Here is an 18,948-nt window from a genome sequence, read left to right on the forward strand (position 1 = left end):
ATGTAGGCTATGTAACTAATATAATTAAAATTGAATAAGTTCAAATTATATTACAAAACATATTTTTTATTTTTGTACTCGTTGTTTCGAGTAAAGTGTTATTTTAAAATTAGAATTGTAAAATTTCAATTTTAAATTAACAAAAAAAAGTTTGGAATTTTACGGTGTTTACAATCTTTAGTGTAATTAACAGGATTTTAGTTAATTCGTACGTTGGCACTATCATACTTTGCACTAAACGGGAAATATCACTTGGCCATTCACGAGCACGTATATTGTATATTTAAAATGTTCTTTTACCTAGTTCACGGCGGAAAAAAGCAAGAAATTAGAAAACCTCGGCACGGTGATGACGCTGTACTCTCGGCGCACGTTCAGCAAGGAGAGCTTCCAGTGGACCAAGTGCGTGGTCAAGTACCTGTGGGACACGTACTCGCACCTCTCGCTGCAGATGTTAGCCTTCCTCGTGGAGGTGCTAGAGAAGGTAAGGGGGGGTTTTGTTCTGTGGTGAATAGTGGGGAGAAGGTATGAAGGAAGAAATGCTCGTTTTAGATAGTGTTTATTGTCCTGGATATTTTTTGTGGAAAGGGTATATTTAGGTCAGAGTGTTACTGAATGAAAATTATTTCGAATTATGTTCGAATGTAGTGACATTTGGGAATTGTATGAGTCCGTTGATGAGTATCTGAAATCGTGGTTATTGTTTTAAACCATTTGTACCTTTTTCACTCAATATTAAAATTACATTGAAACAGAATTTCTAATTTCCATCGAAGATATGAAAAATTCCGTTTCATATCGGCAACAATGCAACCAATCAGAATCCTAAACCTTTGCTGTCCCGTGACCTATTTAGTTTTCTTTGTCTCTTACCGCGATCTTTGATTTTAATTTTTCATTTTTATTTCGTTTAACTGACAAAACGAACATTACCAAGCAATTCCTACATTTGTATTTCTATCACAAGTAACATATATTCTTTCTTTTATTTCTTTTTTGCGCCATCTTTATTCTTCTCACATTTCCTTTCGTACCAGGTTGCCTGGCAGAGATTGCTGTGTAGCAATAAGGCCGCCTATTGGGCAAAATTTTTGTACCACATGAATTTGTACATTTACATTTCGTACATTGTTTTTTACAATGAAGTTGTTTATAAAAAAGACGGGTTGCACTCCGGGAGTGCCGGCAGAAGTGAAAACTTGATTATTAACGTTGAGCATGTTTGATATCCATCCGTCTTACGCTTTTTGATCAGGTCACGTGTCCTGACGCGAGTTTAAGTTTTTATACCCAACGCCGCAAAAGAAGTTTTCACTTCAATAAATAAAAATAAATAAACATAAAATGGCCTGTTTACGTAGGGTGCTGCGAACCTCCAATTGCCAGTGCTGTCGATCCTGCACTGCATGCTATACTATGTGGAGCTGAACGCGCCGGCCGCTCAGCCGGTGAACGCTGACCTGCTGCGAGCTGTGGCCAAGTTCATTGACGTGAGTAATGTGACGTCACTGATTATGTAATTATGAAATAGTTTTGTGTAGCTTGGGTTCAATGTTTGTGATCGTTTAGTGATAGAATGCTATGGTGAATCTTGGTTTTAATGTGTATAAGTTTATATGTTGAGTTGTTGAAAACTGAGTAACTTGTTACAAAGTTGATCAAAATTAACACAGATAAATAAAAAATATTCCAATTCAAAAACATTATTTTTGATTCTTTAAATTGTGCTGAATTTAGTCAAGGGTATTTAAAAAAATTGTAACAAATTTACATTATTATTTTCGTTAATTTTATTATTTTGCCATCTTCCCCTATTAGCAAGAGGGCAACAACTACAAAGAAGCAATGAAGATCTTAAAACTGGTGGTGACAAGATGCTCCACGCTGGTGGTGCCACCGCACTGGGAACACGCAGCCTCCGCTCTGGACCCACTTATACACAAAAAGGTTAGAATATACCTTCATTTATGGACTAGATAATCTTATAAAGTATACAAGAATATTTTTTAAATTTGCCTTGGTTCGTTCCAGATATTTTTTTTTTTTTTTACTATTAACTACTATAATTCATTAATTTGTAGATTTAGTAGATATGCATTTATTGATATATGGACAGAGGTTAAAAATGAAAAATTAATCAAAAATAAATTTGTACCCAGGAGTTACCAGGTCGCACGATGGACTTCACGTTCGACCTTTCACAAACGCCGGTCATCGGCCGCAAGTATCTGCCGAAGGGCGGCAGCCAGCCACCCACTGGGCCAAGCTCGCTGTCTAATGCGTCTTCTACTACTCCTGATAAGGGTAATTATATTTTTTTTAAATGACATTTAAAAATCCACTTTTCTATGCTCGCTAGTAGAATTGATAACATATCAAAATTTTAAGCTACTTATTTTTTCAATCAAATATAGAAGTACCTGTATTTTTTACTTTTCGAAACTAATGAAGTTTGCATTCGTCTTTTTGAGTTTAAAAATCGCCTTATTCTCAAATGTCATATGACGTCCATCCATGATAAATTCTAATATTTTTTAATGAACACCTTACTTAACACTACATTTCACTCGACCTACCATCCCAAAACGTCTTTTTACACCCAGGATCATCCACCGGCTCCGCGTCCACAGTAGTGGGCGCTGAAACAGCGCAGCCAGCTTCTGCAGCGCCGCACAGCGCCGCGTCGCCGCGCCGCTCGCTGTCGCTGTCGCCGGCCGACGCGCTCGCCAGCGGCTGGAAGCGCCCGTGGATGTCGCAGGTGAGGGTACTATGAGTGTGAGATAGGGTAGAGGGTAAAACGGCTGGAAGCGCTTGTAGCGTATGTGCGTGTCTCAGACGAGCGCATAGCTGGTTAAAGCGGCTGGAAGCGGTTGAAGTGCACGTGCGTGTTGCAGGTGAGCGCTGCGTGTATATTGTGGGACAGGGTAGAAGGTAAAGCGGCTGAAAGCGGTTGGAGTGCACGTATGCACGTGCGCGCACCACGTGTAGAATGGTGAACAATAGATATGGGGAACTTTTCAGGCCTTTTGACAGAAATAGTATCAGGACAGTAGAATAAGTTTTTCTTTTACTATTTAAACTACTGGTAAAAATTTGAGGGGTGTCAAGGGACACCCGGATGGAACGAATTTGTAAGTTAGAGAGACAGACAGAGAAACACGCGCACGCCGCACGGTACAACTGTACAACTGTAGCAAAAAGTGCCGTTACAACTTTTCGTCTTTAATTTTTTCCGTCGTTCCAATAATGATGATGAACAATTTTTGGATATAATTTTAAGGATTTTTATCAAGTCTCAAAACCTTAACTAATGTTACATTATTTCACAGAGTCGCGTCCGCGAATGCCTCGTGAATCTGTTGACGACGTGCGGCCAACGCGTGGGGCTGCCCAAGAGCCCGTCTGTAAGTAGACCCACTGTATTAGCTTGTATTGTGATCTGTCCTACTGTACAAAGCATGTGTGTGCGAGCCCGCTGACGACACGATATGGTCATTTTTTATTTTTTCTCCAAATTTTCCCTATACAGTAATAACATAATTACTATACGTTGTTTTTGCAGGATACTCCATTCTGTGTATTATTTTAAGTTCATTTTATATTAGTTTAACAAAATCCATACACAAAATAACATTCCTTAATTTTTAATACCATTTTTAATTTAAACAATGACTCTTCACAAAAACACCGTCGAGTGCCGTCAGTGGGCGCTGAGCCTTAGTAAATAATGTGTATATTTCTACCCATCGCTGCATATAGGACGATTTGTTAACCACTCTGTGCTCCAAGGTAACTGCAAGGTGTACTATATCTTAAGGCTTCCACACCACAAAGCTATGCCGTGAGAAGGTTTCGCATACACTTTACGCTTTAGGGTGAATGCACATGGCGACTTCGAGGCGTCCACACTATGAATACACTTGCAACTTTCTGTATCCAATCGTTCTAATTCTACTCAATAAGTTTGCTAACAACGTTGTTGTTTGTCAAAAAACAACTATCCACCTGAGGTGAGCAAAATTATTTCACACTTATTTCACTGATCGCCTTTACATCCGATTGGATCCGATGGACATTTCTAGTTTAAAATTCACCCTCTAACCAATTTATCTAGACGGGGACAGCCAAAATTTATATTTTTTGACCGATGATAACGTTGTTGAGCTTACTATTCGAGAAATTTAAGATCGATTGAATATAGAAACTTTACACTCTTCTTATTGAAGCGACATTGCAATATGCTTCAATTGCACAATTTTTAAAAGCAAATCCCACTAAATGTTGTCATGTGGCAAATCGCTTAAAACACTGTACATTATACAACAACGAATGTAAAGTCGCCATGAGTATGGTAGCTTGTTTCGTATGACGACGTCATTGATACAAGGGAATGCCAATCAAAAATAATAGCTAGGAGTTATAATGACGATCTTTTCGCAATGTGGATTGGTCATCATTTCGCTTGCAACATTTTGAGACGATTCATTTAAAGGAGGCCATCATCATAGTGTTTATAGAATGTAGGTTCTATTGTACATATAATAATATAGGATTTGTAATGAATAAGAATTTTTAGTACTATAAAATAGGAGTGATTACATTCACCTGCATACTTAGAATTTTGAAACGTCACTATGACTCAATATGAATTTGTAACATCACTAAAGTGTTTGGAGACTGTCACTGTGTTTACACAGATGCACGTTCATATACTTGCTTCATATTTTATATTTTAACAATTAACTAGGTGTAGGTACGAAAAAATTAATGTTTCAGGCCATTCACATAAAATTGGTAGTCTTCAGTACAGAGCTCAATTAAAATTAGATATCATTGCTAATTAACATTGTTTGAATGACATTTTCGGACATCTATTAATGTGGATTTACAACTCTTTAATAGCTCGATACATTAATCACAAACGGTCTATAGTGAAGGAGTTTGCTAAAGAATTGACCAAATTATCAATTAAGCTTGGGGTAGAACTAAAAATTTCAAAAGCAGAAAAGTTTGTTTTGCTGTCAGGAACACGATAGATCATAATTTTGTTGCGAATAGTTCTCATTCCGCCATACGTATTTGGCTTAGGACCTATTTTTGCAGCAAAGACTAGGGGTTCAAATATTTGTATTATTATGTTTAGGTGATATTCAGCCAAAGTTCTGAGCTTCTGGAGCGAGAGTCGTCGATGGCGTCCTCACTAGAGGAGGTGTCCGGCACTCCGGGCAACGAGCCCTCTGGCGGAGCACCGCCCACTGATCACTTTGGAGTCTTCAAGGATTTTGACTTTTTGGAGTACGAGAGCGAAAGTATTGAGGTAAATATATATCTACAAAATTTTCATTGAATTCTGTTATTGTTACTTTATAATAATAAGGAATTTTTAATATTTTTTTTTTGTAAGATTTGTAAAGCGTCAATATTTTTACACCATAATTGTTATTAGCCATACTAATCTAGTTATTCTTTCCACACAGGGGGAGAGCTCAGACAACTTCAACTGGGGCGTGCGTCGTCGCTTGCCGAGCGAGGAGCGGGAGGATGGAGTAGCGCGGGAGAGGAGTGCGCCCGCACATGAGCTTGCAGAACGGCACCAGCATAGACCGGTGCGTATAGATAGTGGAATTTAAATGCGTGAAAAAGAGAAGTCAACATTGACATAATGAAACAAAATGTCAAATGTCAAAATGAAACTTTGATGACGATTAAGTGTTTTTTTTTTGTTCACTTTTAATAAATCACGAAAAAGTTTAAATTTATAAAAAAAAAATCTTATTTCATAACAACAAAAACATTTCTCTACAGGCTGGCCACGAGGACTCCTCCGACGAGGAAGGCGCGTGGGAGGAGACAGGAGGGCGCGGGGAAGGTGACGGGGCACACGAGCTAGCGCTCCGCCCGCGGGCGCACTCGCTATCCAGCGCATCTAGTGGTGAACCAGACGGTAAGGCATTGGTCTATTTACGTGTGTAGGGGAATTTTTTAATATTTGGGTAAAATGTGACAGATTAATTGGCAAGATTTTTTTTATAAAATTTGAGTAATAATTTTTTTTATAATTTTTATGAATATTAAAAGCTGTAATATTGTGCTCGATGCAAAGCATATTGTTACGTTTATCGATAAACAATTAACTCCAAAAGGTTCATTCAACGACTTTTATCAGCCTGAAACATTTTTTATTTGAATGAAATATAAACACGGTCTATTTCTCTAAATGTGGAACGACTTCTAAATTAATCCATCACATTATAATGATAAATATATGTTAATCAACAGGTGAGCGTGGTGACATCACACCAGTGCCGGGCGCTATGCGTGACGCGTGGCGTTGTTCGGTAGCGGCGTTATTACGTCACGCCACACAACTACCCCCTATGACGCTCGTCCACCGCTTACATACTGTGCTCAAGGTATGGCATATTTCAGTTTTGTATTATTATTCATAAATACTATATTTAGGGCCGATTTTTCAATTCTTGGATAATACTTATTCGTCGAATAATGTATAAAACTACCATTTTAAAACGTATTCTAATTGCCCGTATTTGACAGTTTACGTGACATTTTAATATTGTCGTGTAATACTTTATTGGACGGATAAGTTTTATCCAAGCATTGAAAAATCGGCCCTAAATTACAATAATAGACCGGGAGATACTGACACAAAATTTCGAGTCATTTGTAACAGGATGGCGGTTCTACAGGGGTCTTAGTACGCAATGACAAAAAGAAAAACGATGGCGTGAACGCTGGTACCGGCGGCTTAGTCGCGTGGGCGTTAGTCGAACTCGTCGGAAAATAGCGAAAGTCAAACGATTTGTAACAGTATGGCACTTATTTTTCCTGTAAGTTTGAGGATCAACAAATATAAATACAAAATTTCAAAGATCTATGTGTTGGAAATCTTCACTTATATAAATTAATAATAAATTAAGTTTTCAAGTATGACAGCACTTTTTCCCCCTACTAGAAGTATGGCAAATATAATAATGGTCACATTTTATCAAATACTCTCCAAAAATCCAAATGCAATACTGGTACAAAAAGTTTGGCGAAATAAAAATTTTTTGCAGATTTTCGGCGGTATGGCGACCATTTGGAATCGTCCGAAAAGTATGGCATGGCGATTTTCGTAAATGGCTGCACGACGATAGTTACCTGTGCAAAAGTTAGCCTGGTACAAATGGTTGAATGATTGTTTTATTTAAATCAACACATTCGCATCGGTATGGCGGGCTGTAAGTCACACCGGAAAAGTATGGCATGACACTACCGCCTACTACTTTTTTATGGGCTATCGGTAAATTCTAAAATTTTTGTGTTACAAATCGTTTGACTTTCGCTATTTTTCCGACGAGTTCGACAAACGCCCACGCGACTAAGCCACCGGTACCAGCGTTCACACCATCATTTTTCTTTTTGTCATTGCGTACTAAGACCCCTGTAGAACCGCCATCCTTGTTACAAATGACTCGAAATTTTGTGTCAGTATCTCCCGGTCTATAATTCCATAAAAATTGTATTAACATAACTTGATTTTTTTTATAAAATTATTTAATTATAATATAATAATTCTTATGTCAGACGTTCGGAAATAAAACGCATATTAGTTAGTCATTTTTCAAATTTAAAATTATCAAATTTAAAATTAGCCAGGTGACCGCCAGAATAATATTGTTATATGATTCCAAGCTACCTTTATCTCACAGGAAGTGACAGCTAAAACGATATCCGTCTGCGGCTCGGGCAGTAGCGCGGGCGGCGGTGAACTGGCGCTAGTACTGGAGCGACTAGCTGGCGAAGAGCCGCCTCTACTGTGGGCTGGGGCTGCTGCAGCTGATTGCGCGCGAGTACGGGATGCCGTGAGATACGCGGCGCTAGAGATCAATGAGCATTTGGAGACGTATTTCGATAGACGGGAACATGCTTTGGAGGTGAGTGGGGGGGGATTATTGGTTAGTTGGCTATTTGTTGCTAGTCCGCGTAAGTAAAAAGATAGTAAGGTAGGGGGGGTTGTAATCAATGAGAATTTGGAGACGTATTTCGATAGACGGGAACATGCTTTGGAGGTGAGTGGGGGGAGTGGGGGGATAGTTGGTAAATTGGCTATTTGTTGCTAGAAATCCGCGTAAGTAAAAAGATAGTAAGGTAGGGGGGTTGTAGAGGGGGAGGTACTGTCGCGGAAGAATTCTAACAAATACCCGCGGCCATATCATTAAAGCGGCTCGACGGAACACAGTGGGGTTTTAGTTGCTAAGAATCCGACATAACCCACGGCTCCTTCCCCGGGGGCCGTGGGTATCTTTGGAAGATTTCCCCACTATTAAAAAAAGGGGGAGAGGTACTAAGTCGGAGTAATCTCGAGTGGCTTACTGGTAAACGGCCCCCGCTGGTGTGGGCGTTGTAGGAAACATGCGAAAAAAAATGTTGGAGGTGAGAGTAGTTAGACATATAAGGGGAGGTGCCCGTCTTAAATTTGTTGACTAATTTTAACTAAGATGTACATTTATTTAGCTTATTTGGAATAGTTTCTTATGTCATGTAATTTAATTGCCACTAACTTTGAAAACAATTCCTATGAAGAAATAAAAATTACTCTAGCGTTACTATTTTCAAATCATTTAAATATTATTGATTTATAACAGTGACGAAGAACATGACGAAAGCATGTTCTCGTCTCATGATAAGTTACCTAGTATACCTAGCTTGCAAATAATGTAGAAAATGAACCTTTCTACCATCTAATTTGTCTGATTTTTTTATCAAGCGTAAATTTATAATTAAGTAAAGGCAATGATTGTTTCGATGTTTACAAGACGTTCGTCCTTTTCTGAAGACAAAACAAACGCCTACACACCGTTGAGAGAAAACAAAATAATTGTTTTCAAACAGTCTACAACAAAATGAAGTAAAGGATTTCAGTTCAGCACGTGTATTTGGTTCGAGACAAAAACAACACGTTTTGGTGTTATTCCATGAGCAGTATCGTAATTATTATTAAAAGATCATCATGGTTATAGAAATATTAAGTCTTGAAGTAATGCTGTGTAAAATTATAATATTTATCTACAGTTAAAACCCACGCTATCGTAATATTTTAGGACAAACACAACCACGATATAAAAAAGCATAGTGTTAAATTGCATATAAGCTACCAAATCCGGAACTGAAAATTTAATAGAAAAAAATTAATTTTGATACAATACAAATCAGTTCACGTAAAAATAACCAGTGTTTGAGTACAAAGAACTGATATATTTATTTTATCAAAATACACTGACGTTATATTTTTCAGTCAGCTTTTTGAACTTATTTATTTAAGAAAATTAAGTATATAAAACACGTTAAATCGTTTGCTTACAACGCGAACGTCGTTAGTACAAATTATTGGTATCTTAGCTACATCGAATTCGCGCACTCAATGAAATAATCTAAAGATTTTAATTTTGAGCCAAAGTTTAAGAAAGCATATTAAGCTACTAACGATGCACGACTGCTTTTGAAGATATTAAATCGATCAAAATTTTAAAATTGATTTTTTTTACTATAACTTACATCAAGCAGTACACAAAGAACTTGCATTCACACACATTGCATGCCACCCGCACAAAATATGTTAAAATTTTGCAATACGATCAAGTTTTACAACCCTTATTTCAAGCAGTCGTGGCCGAGTGGTTAAGGCGTCTGACTCGAAATCAGATTCCCTCTGGGAGCGTAGGTTCGAATCCTACCGGCTGCGAACATTTTTTTATTTTTATTATAGAATGTTCCTTAAAAATTGTATTTGATATTCCAAAAATAAAGCAACTTTTTAATCGATTTTAAAATATTAAAAAGGTTTTATCATATTTTTTTACGAACTGTAAAATATAATTGAATCTACATTTTTATTACATCGTCAAAACTATAAAATATGTTTCTTAATTAATTAATTCATCAACATGTTAGTCTGCAGGTTCGATTCCCATCAAAAGCAAAAAATTTAAATGTTTCTAAATCAAACTTATTTATAACATACAACTTAGTACATTCCAAACTCATTAAACATCTAGCCGTATCCAAAACCAAAATAAACAAAAAAAGTTTCTCGTGTAAAAAAGTTTGATCAATATTTGCATACAAAACTTCCGTCCAATAATTTGATTTCAATAATAGAATGAGTGCAACACGCATGTGTAACGACGCGGGTCGATACAGCCTGCCCACAGCCCAGGTAACCTAGCAACAGCAGGCGATGCAATAATACCTCCTCGCTCCTTGGTACAGGGGCTCGATAAGCTCTCAAAGTAATTCCAATGAATGTTAAAACTAATTGGATGATATCATTGAGATTTTTCTAGGAAAAATAATAAATGTATTCGTTTTGGCATTGAAATTGTTTACAATATGGTAATGAATTACGACTCTTCGTCGAACTATTGAAGATATCGATAATTAATTATGGAAATTATTCCGCTATCAAGCTTCTTATTGACTGAAACGTTAAATTAGATTTCTTTTCATGATTGGTTTTCTGAAAATGAAAGTAATATAGCTTATAATATCGTGATTTTTTTTTCTAAAGGGATGAAAATTAGTCTATATCGGTCCACTCGTGTCGAGGCTTAACCGGTACCCATAATTAATGATGTTCCCCGCGATTATATTTTTATTTCGATATGTTGTTTACTACTTTGTACTTGCACATTATAACCTATGATTATAACGAAACGCAATATTATTTTAAATTGACTTTATAAAATATTGCTGATCAAAATATAATTACTGAATGAAAGAAATAAGCAAGAACATTAAAAATATATTTATTTACGAAAGCTCAGAACGACTCTATGGTACCTATTTTATTTTTAAATCGATAGATCGATAGAATCGTACATATTTCCTTATCCTATTATTATTACCTATATTCCCATTTTAAAATTAATGGTTGCTGCTTTGCTCACGGGGAGTCCTTTTTGCCACCATTGCATTGCTATCTTTTTTTTCTGTTTTGTGTGTTATATTATTAAGATTTATATTTTTTTTTTTACATGGTGGCAAATAGTACGCTTTCTATTTCTATGTAATAGTAAATACATATATATTTCTTTTATCCAGACCCTGGAGGTATCCCGCAGTGCCGAGGAGACCGGCCGCTGCCTGTACAAGCTGATCTTCCAGCTGCTCCTGCTGCTGGAGACCAACAACAAGATGGTGGTCGCCGTCTACCACGCGGCGCTTGATAATCGGGTACTGTATTAGCTCTGTTAAAAGTCGGTATACTAATAATTAGCTACTAAGTGTCTTCTTCTAAAAATGTGTAAAAGTTTACTTAAAATATTTATCTGTGTTGTCACTTGCGCACTTAGTACGATGCTAAAATATATGGTGTTATGATAAATGAGTAAAATTTGATAGAAGCAATTTTTGTGAGGTTGTGTTTTTCTGAAATTCAGTTGAATTTTTTTTGTGATTCCAAAATAATAGGAGGAAAAAAAATGTCCTGCCAAAAAATATGCTTTATCAAAATAAAAATATGCAAATGTGGAAATATCACCAATGGATCCATACACGTGGAATGGAAAATTTTTAATCTGGATAATCCAGCTTCCGTTTCTAGGAATATGGACTAATGCTTTTCCACTATTGAAATGGGTATTGTGAATATGTAGCCCGTCCGATTAGGGCCCTTCTGGCCTCCTCCACTCAAGCGACAGCTCAAGCCGAGGTTCGTGGTCCCCGTGGCGGGGGGACGCCCTTGTGCATGTCGCTACCAGGGTGAACCTTCAGTTCACCCCCGCGTCCGCGTTAAAATGTAGAAGCCCTTCTGGCTAACATTGAGAGACACCACACAAAAAAAAAAAAAAAAAAAGTGAATATGTAATATTTATTATAAAATATATTTCAATTTCATTATTAGAATGTATTTTATGTATTCATCGGAAACTAGAAAAGTAGGAAACGAGCTTATAAGGAAATTATGGTTGTAATGTGATTTCTTGGCAGAATTGCATTATTCTCAGGATATTAATTTACGACACGCTGCTACCTAGCTGGTGGCCTCATTTCGTTCGTAATTATGTACAATGAAATTATGAAAGGAAGGGAATATTATCAATAAACTGTATCATGATATTACAAAACTGAATGGATAATTTCATTAATTAGCAATAATTTATATCTACTCATTGCGAATATCATGCAGATTAATAAAGAAATTAAGTAATTGGAAATTTAACTCTGATTAAAATTTATCGAATAATAGAAGAACTTTTTATGTATTATTTAGTGTTTAAAAATCTATTGTGCCTACTCTTTTATCGTTGTAATATATGTATGTATACAGTATTATAGATTTACACGATATACATTTATAAATCAGATTTAATTTCTCACTCCTTTTTCCGTTTACACTATCCATTCCTCAATCGAGGAGGCACATTTATAAAGGCACATATTCATTGACGGGTTTACGCTTACAAGGCTAGCGTGTGACATGATCATCGAAACGCGAGTACAGACAGATGGCTAGATTGGGCATTAATATAAGTCCTAAGGCTTGATTACACGTGTAACAGAATTGATTACATTTCAGTATGGTTTATGGTGACGAATGTGTAGGCGTTAGAGAAACGTGACGCTAGAAGCTACCTTGTGGAAGGACAAGTGACAACCTAACAAATGCATGCAAGGATATGACACCTTTGTGCTTACAGCAAATGTGACCATACATAATATATCTACTACTTTTTAGATTCGCTACGGTAAATCGAGAGATGCAGTTTTGAATCCCGTCTAAACATTATCAATCCATTAAAACTTTTCAAAATTACCTACTTATAATTTTGATTTAGTGCTAAAAATATTAAGACGTTATTCTTGTACATAGCGAGAGATATATTTTTAGAAATATGGTCCTGAATTTTCACATTTGTGTTTTTTTTCAATAGTGTTTTCGTCATTATTATCAAGGCATTAGTGACATTAGGCACATCACACGTGATTTATGTACGTTGATGCTTTTTTGTATATCTATATTATTGCCTTTTTTGATGTATGTTGTATCCTTTTAATAATATTATAAAGGCAAAAGTTTGTGAAGATGGATGTGTGTGTGTGGGTATGTTTGTTACTCTTTCACGCAAATACTACTGTATCGATTACAATGACATTTAGCGCACATATAGAGGGTAACTTGGTTTATCACATAGGATAGGTTTTATCCCAGAAATTTGACGGGAACGGGAACTATGCGGGTTTTTCTTTGAAAACGAGAGCGGAAAGCTAGTGTTGTATAAAGCAATAACGTGTAATTTTTACATTTTCTTATATTTGCTCCATATAATATTATGTTGTATAAAGCAGTAACGTATATACAGGGTGTGGAGATGAGCAGCGCGGTGGGCGTGGTGCGCGCGGCGCTGAGCGCGCACGCGGCGGACGCGTGGGCGGAGCACTCGCCCTCGCCCGCGCCGCACGACGACGCGCGGCTGCTGCACCTCATGCAGCGCCAGAGGTGAGGCCGTTGTGCATTATACAGGGTGCTGCTTTTGTGGATAGACTTTTTATTTTGTTGTAGAGAATTATTATCGTTTGATATTTAGTTTTTTCTTATAGCAAATTTATAAATATAATTTTTTAAAGATTCGATCCCGCCACGAGATCGAGTTTTTCTATTTTTTTTTTATTCATAATAATAATTGTAGTTGATAGTTAGGTTTTGTTTTTTAAAATAAGGCGTTGAATAATTAAAAATTTTCGTGGGATAATGAGATCGTTGATGGTTTTTTTTTTTAACACAGGTGATACTCGTTCAGAAACACTTGTTTTGGTAGTTATTACTACCACGTTGATTTTTTTTTTATTTCTTGAAATGTGTATTTATGTAGGTATGTCTGTAATTATATTGATAATTCGCCCACTTGTCCCACTAGGTGGGGTCGGCTCAGCCTCCCTTACAGTCCGGCTTTTCCACCGCCCCAGTATCAGTACGTCCCATACGATTATCATTAATCACGATCTATTCAAACATCTTCGGTTTTTGCCTCTTCTGCATTCAGCTATACACAAATTACTATTGCACCAAATGTACACAATAAATAAACACTCGGTGTAAGGGACAGTGTAAATAACAAAACAATTATTATATTCTTCTAAAGCACAGTAAAGCTAATTCTATTGAATAAAATCACGCACCTGTATATTTAATCATGAGTATTTATTCAGACCTTTGTGAAATTTAAAAGCTATATTGGAGCTATATAAATGTCATATATTGGAGTTAGTTTAAAACTGGAGTTAATTTAACCTGCCTGTTATCTCGAAATGATCTTCAAAAATGTTGATATAAATTGAATTATGAATTTGACTAATCTGCAAATTATTACATGTTTTTATTGGGGCTATGGTAACAGTAACAACAGTAAAACAGCGTGTAAAGAATGTATACATGTATATATACTTACCCAAATATTAAAAAATATATATTTTCCATGTACAGATGGGGCGCAGCCCTAGCGCTAGTACGCGAGCGCAACGCGGAGCGCATCCTGGAGCGCGGGGAACTGCCGGAGGATGACGTCACGAGCCTGCTGCACGTGTACTGCCGTGGACTTGCGCAAGCGCACCCGGGTGAGTGTGCTTGTAGGGGATCCTATACAGGGTGTTATTTTTTGTTATTATTTTTTAGGGGGGAGGGGGGTGGCCCATTCTAATTTTACATCGGTAAATTATTTTTCTAACCGATTAATGTTTTTTTTATCTTCACTGTCTACTAACAAGGATATCGATCACTATATTTTCTCTTTATATAATTAAAATATCTAATTCCCACAGACATGGTGGCAATCACGCGTCCAGTCAACGAGTTGTCCCAGAACCTGTCCTTCATGATGGAGAGCCTCTACAAGGTGTCAGTGGCTCTGCAGCGGCAGGAGTTCGTGTGACGTCAGAGGAAAGCGCGGAACGACTAACGTATATGGGACTGGATGGAAAAGAATGATGAAATAAATCGTCAGTATAAGTGAAATAGTGTAGCGTATACAACGCTTTTAGATGACAATTCGTGAATGAACATTTTTTGAAAGTATCAATAGGTAATTCTGTGCATCACCATTTTGTTGATAATAAATTTTTGATTGTTTGAATCGGAAATCATATGAAATTGTAGTGATGTTGCATATACAACGCTTTTAGAGGAAATTCTGTAACTCGCTGTTTTTTCAATCAGTATCAATGTTTAAGAATTTGACTCTATCAATGTTAAAATTATTGTCTTTGGTGGAAATAAAAAGTAACTACATATATAACCTGCTAATCGAATAATAATAATTGTTAAATTAGATATGCAAATCTGGATGTTGTTATAACGATTAATAATTTATTAATTGGACGAAAAGAAAATTACATGTGCTTATTAAATCAACTTGCTTGCTATAGTAGACAAAAATTAGACATAATAATAATACATATAAAACAACAAGTTATGGTAGTTTTGATTGATGTTCTTTAAAGTTACAAATTGTCTATTAGAATTTCCTTATAACTAAATAGTATAAACCAATACAATATGTGTTTTTACAATTAACTTCAATATATACTCGTATAAAAGTAGCGGTATTCAATGTTTCAATATAAAAAGCACATAAGTAAATCTTACAATTTACCATATTTCAAATAGCTATTAAGAAATTTAATCAATGTTTAAAAATTTAATCTTCCAGTAGCCAAATGTAAGATTCCTAATCAAAATGCGTAAAGGACATGTCAATATTTCTAAAGTCCACAGTACAAATACGAGTGATACGGAGCGAAACTAAACGCATTTTGTTTTTAAAACTCAAGAACATTACCCCCATATATAAGTGTTAACACACTTAGCACATTAAACTGACACTTTCAACTTTATAAATCTCGATGTACTCCCGTTTATATAACATAATGTTTAGTTAAATAAAATTAACAATCAATGTTATAACATAATTAACATTTGTATTAGATAAGAAACATATACGTTAGTTTAGGTCTGCCTTCGATCTTGGATGATATCTCAGTGCAGAAGAGCGTAAAGTAGGCATCTGCTTATTTACGAATTAATATTATAAACATACGCTTATACGTAGGATTCAGCCTAAGCCTAAGCCTAAGCGACGTTAGCACAAGCATATCGATGATATAAACAGTTTGTATTTCACTTGACGCTACTCGCTGCATGACCCGGGTCAATAAAAGATCGATTCAAAACAATTTGCGATCATTTATCGGCACGGGTTATACTGCCGCAGTAGTTCCGCTGTAAATAGCTATTAGACGCTTGTGATTAAAATGTATTAAATGTTGCGCGACGCGTATACTATACAAAGATGATTACGTGACCAAAAGTAAAATTTTAATAGTTTAAATTATTTATATTGTATGTACTGAGGAAATTATAAATTATTATATTGTGATTTAAATTTAATGATTTCGGAATTTTTATGGAATTTGAATTTTGTGATCGAGAGGTATATATTATGTTAATGTTTAAAGTCTGATTTAACTTGCACCGACTCCAAATATTAGATAGTTTCGACTCACTTGGCCTCTCGAGTGCGCATCTCACATCACAAGAATGGCTTTAGATATAAATTGTAACGTTAGATGTGTAACATAAATCACAATGAACAAACCTGTACGTTTAAAGTAACGAACACGATGTCGTGGTGAATTTAGTTAATAAATTGGTAACTATAGTGGATTGCAGCCGGAGCCGGGCGCCGGCGTAGTGTAGCTAGCTGTAACACGCACCTAGTTGACAAGTAACTGATCTCAGTTAGGATACACAGTACACTGCACGCATTACTCATCGGTGGTTCTCATTACAAGCAGTATTCCACAAATTTCGATTTATAGATATAATAAGGCTTTGCACAGTATATTTCTGTATTTCATGGATATCGAACAAATAGTAGGAATGATTGATTATCTTGTATTCATGTTCGAGTGTGCGAGCCCTTGCAATTGTTTTAAAGGAATTCAGAAATGAACACTTATTTGTTCGGTATATTATTTCGGCTTAATATATTGCCGATAATAAGAATTTGGACAATTAATAACGAACAAATACTAAATAACGAACAAATTCAATGCATAAAAAACTGAATTCCTTTAAAAAAATTGTAAAAATATCGCGAGTAAGTCTTCAGCACTTCTAATTGTTCTATCTTCTCTTACGATGTACTCACAGAGGTCAGTTAGGCAATGTAAGCGATAAAATTACTAACCAGCACGCCTCCCGTGCGTAATTTCTCAACCAAAATACTGTTTCTTCTCTACTCCTTCTAAATTAATTGGTATCGCATAAACATCACACTTCGGTTATCTTTAAAACTCTTTTGTATACACTTATCATACGACTCACTTCTCTCTTCAACAAAGCAATCTGTTAGAATAATCCCAACCATAATACTCGTTCTTTAAGTAATAATATAAGCAATATTTAGTCAAATGTACCAAAAGTTGTGCAAACTCACGCTTTTTATTTTCGATTGTAAGAGAGCATGTCGCGAGATTATTATATTAATTTCTAGTTATACATAAGACGCAGCCTGTGGACTGTGTCCCTTAAGTAACAGATTGAACTTGCGTTATATTTTTGTATGTTCAACTTATTGCAATGGTTAACATTTTATATTGAAGCGCCACAAGCATTCCTTATCTCTTGATGTTTTCACGTACCTATACTTTTTGATTTGAAATCGAATTGAAAATTAAATAATTGTTTAATAATAATCAAGCGACGGCATTGCTCTTGAGCTATCCTTTAGCTATCGTTTACTCATATTCGTTTCAGTATTTGAATAGTCCGTAATCCCATGACAGCAATAACGCAGTATACAAATTAATTTATCTTGAATGGTTTTGTCTATATTTTCTTTATGTAATGATCAATATTTATTGTTATTTTTGTTTGTAACGCGCCAAGCGTAATTTAGTGAAATTGTGAATTAATAGTACTAATTACATGTATTTTATTTAATAAATATTTTCTTCTTATGTTTTGTTTTATTTTTACCTCACATCCCGTATCATCATCAATAGTTATACAGGGTGTAATTGTTAAGTGTGCACAGGGGATTATTCCGTAACTATTGCAGATATCAAAAAACTTTTAACTGATATCGAAAGCCCTTTACCTAATAAGTCAAATGACAATAATAACGTTTTAAAAATAAAGCGGGAAATATCCAAAAATTTTACATCAAACAATTTTAATTTTAATTTGGTTGGGACTGGGTTCACCGTCAGATGTGTCTCAAAAATACCCATGTGTGAATCGATCCCATGTGCAAGTTTGTATTCACCGCTGTTACGAACATGAATGTGCAGCATTTTGCTGAAGCTGTTCCATCTGTCTAATAAATCTTGGTCATTCGTATAAAATTCAAGACAGTTTATTCAGGAAAATGAAACAAATATTCGCAAACTAAGGTTTTCATATAATTTTCATTGAGCATATTATTTTATATGGAATTTGAATATATAATTAGTGGCATATACAGTACATACAAAATAAATGTGGTATCGGTAGGATTATGCAGGCAGCGACCGCAGGACTTGTGGAGGTTTTAATCAATATTACTTTGTAGTAACAAATTGCATTGACAGAAATTGTTGTGTTATTGTAAAAACTAGAAATACATCGCGTCCACAAGCATCGTGCGAATTCGAAACTCGTGTAAATCACGTGCACAACGCCAGACCCTCGACTCACGTCTCACGCATGATACGAGATACTAGGGACCCTTTGTTGCCAACTGGCAACAAAACAATTGCATTTAACTAAACGCGCGAACTCAGGTTGAGTGGACTGAATTCGTCCCCGAATGTTCGCTCTTTCTAGACACAACCATCGCGCCTCGCGTCATTCGCACGAGATCACGAAGAAATAGCCCCTTATGGACAAGCTCTTTAGAGCATTGATGA

At 35.9% G+C, this 18,948-nt stretch overlaps 1 protein-coding gene and 1 non-coding gene across 8 annotated transcripts in view; both read left to right on the forward strand.

Moving 5' to 3' along the window:
• fry (microtubule binding protein furry) overlaps positions 1–18,018 on the forward strand; it is a 125,935-nt gene extending 107,917 nt beyond the window's left edge. For 5 of the 7 annotated variants that reach the window (XM_089696628.1, XM_089696639.1, XM_089696646.1 and 2 more), the window contains exons 43-58: positions 305–484; positions 1,362–1,490; positions 1,819–1,947; positions 2,160–2,304; positions 2,604–2,758; positions 3,330–3,404; positions 5,144–5,317; positions 5,478–5,606; positions 5,806–5,944; positions 6,280–6,413; positions 7,713–7,937; positions 11,104–11,235; positions 13,365–13,501; positions 13,920–13,973; positions 14,486–14,616; positions 14,821–18,018. In XM_089696628.1, coding sequence (XP_089552754.1) covers positions 305–484; positions 1,362–1,490; positions 1,819–1,947; positions 2,160–2,304; positions 2,604–2,758; positions 3,330–3,404; positions 5,144–5,317; positions 5,478–5,606; positions 5,806–5,944; positions 6,280–6,413; positions 7,713–7,937; positions 11,104–11,235; positions 13,365–13,501; positions 13,920–13,973; positions 14,486–14,616; positions 14,821–14,930 — 2,178 coding nt within the window. In that variant the 3' untranslated portion in view covers positions 14,931–18,018. The remainder of the gene's footprint in view (positions 1–304; positions 485–1,361; positions 1,491–1,818; positions 1,948–2,159; positions 2,305–2,603; positions 2,759–3,329; positions 3,405–5,143; positions 5,318–5,477; positions 5,607–5,805; positions 5,945–6,279; positions 6,414–7,712; positions 7,938–11,103; positions 11,236–13,364; positions 13,502–13,919; positions 13,974–14,485; positions 14,617–14,820) is intronic. The other 2 variants (XM_089696664.1, XM_089696673.1) reach the window with 1 other exon arrangement.
• TRNAS-CGA (transfer RNA serine (anticodon CGA)) lies at positions 9,664–9,745 on the forward strand. Its single transcript has one exon. It is a non-coding gene; the product is annotated as a tRNA-Ser (tRNA).
• Positions 18,019–18,948: the final 930 nt, after the last annotated feature.

The sequence above is a fragment of the Colias philodice genome, chromosome 1 (assembly GCF_061535455.1).
Source record: "Colias philodice isolate Cphi_HAF_F1 chromosome 1, ilColPhil1 Martin Lab GWU primary, whole genome shotgun sequence".
Lineage (NCBI taxonomy): Eukaryota > Metazoa > Arthropoda > Insecta > Lepidoptera > Pieridae > Colias > Colias philodice.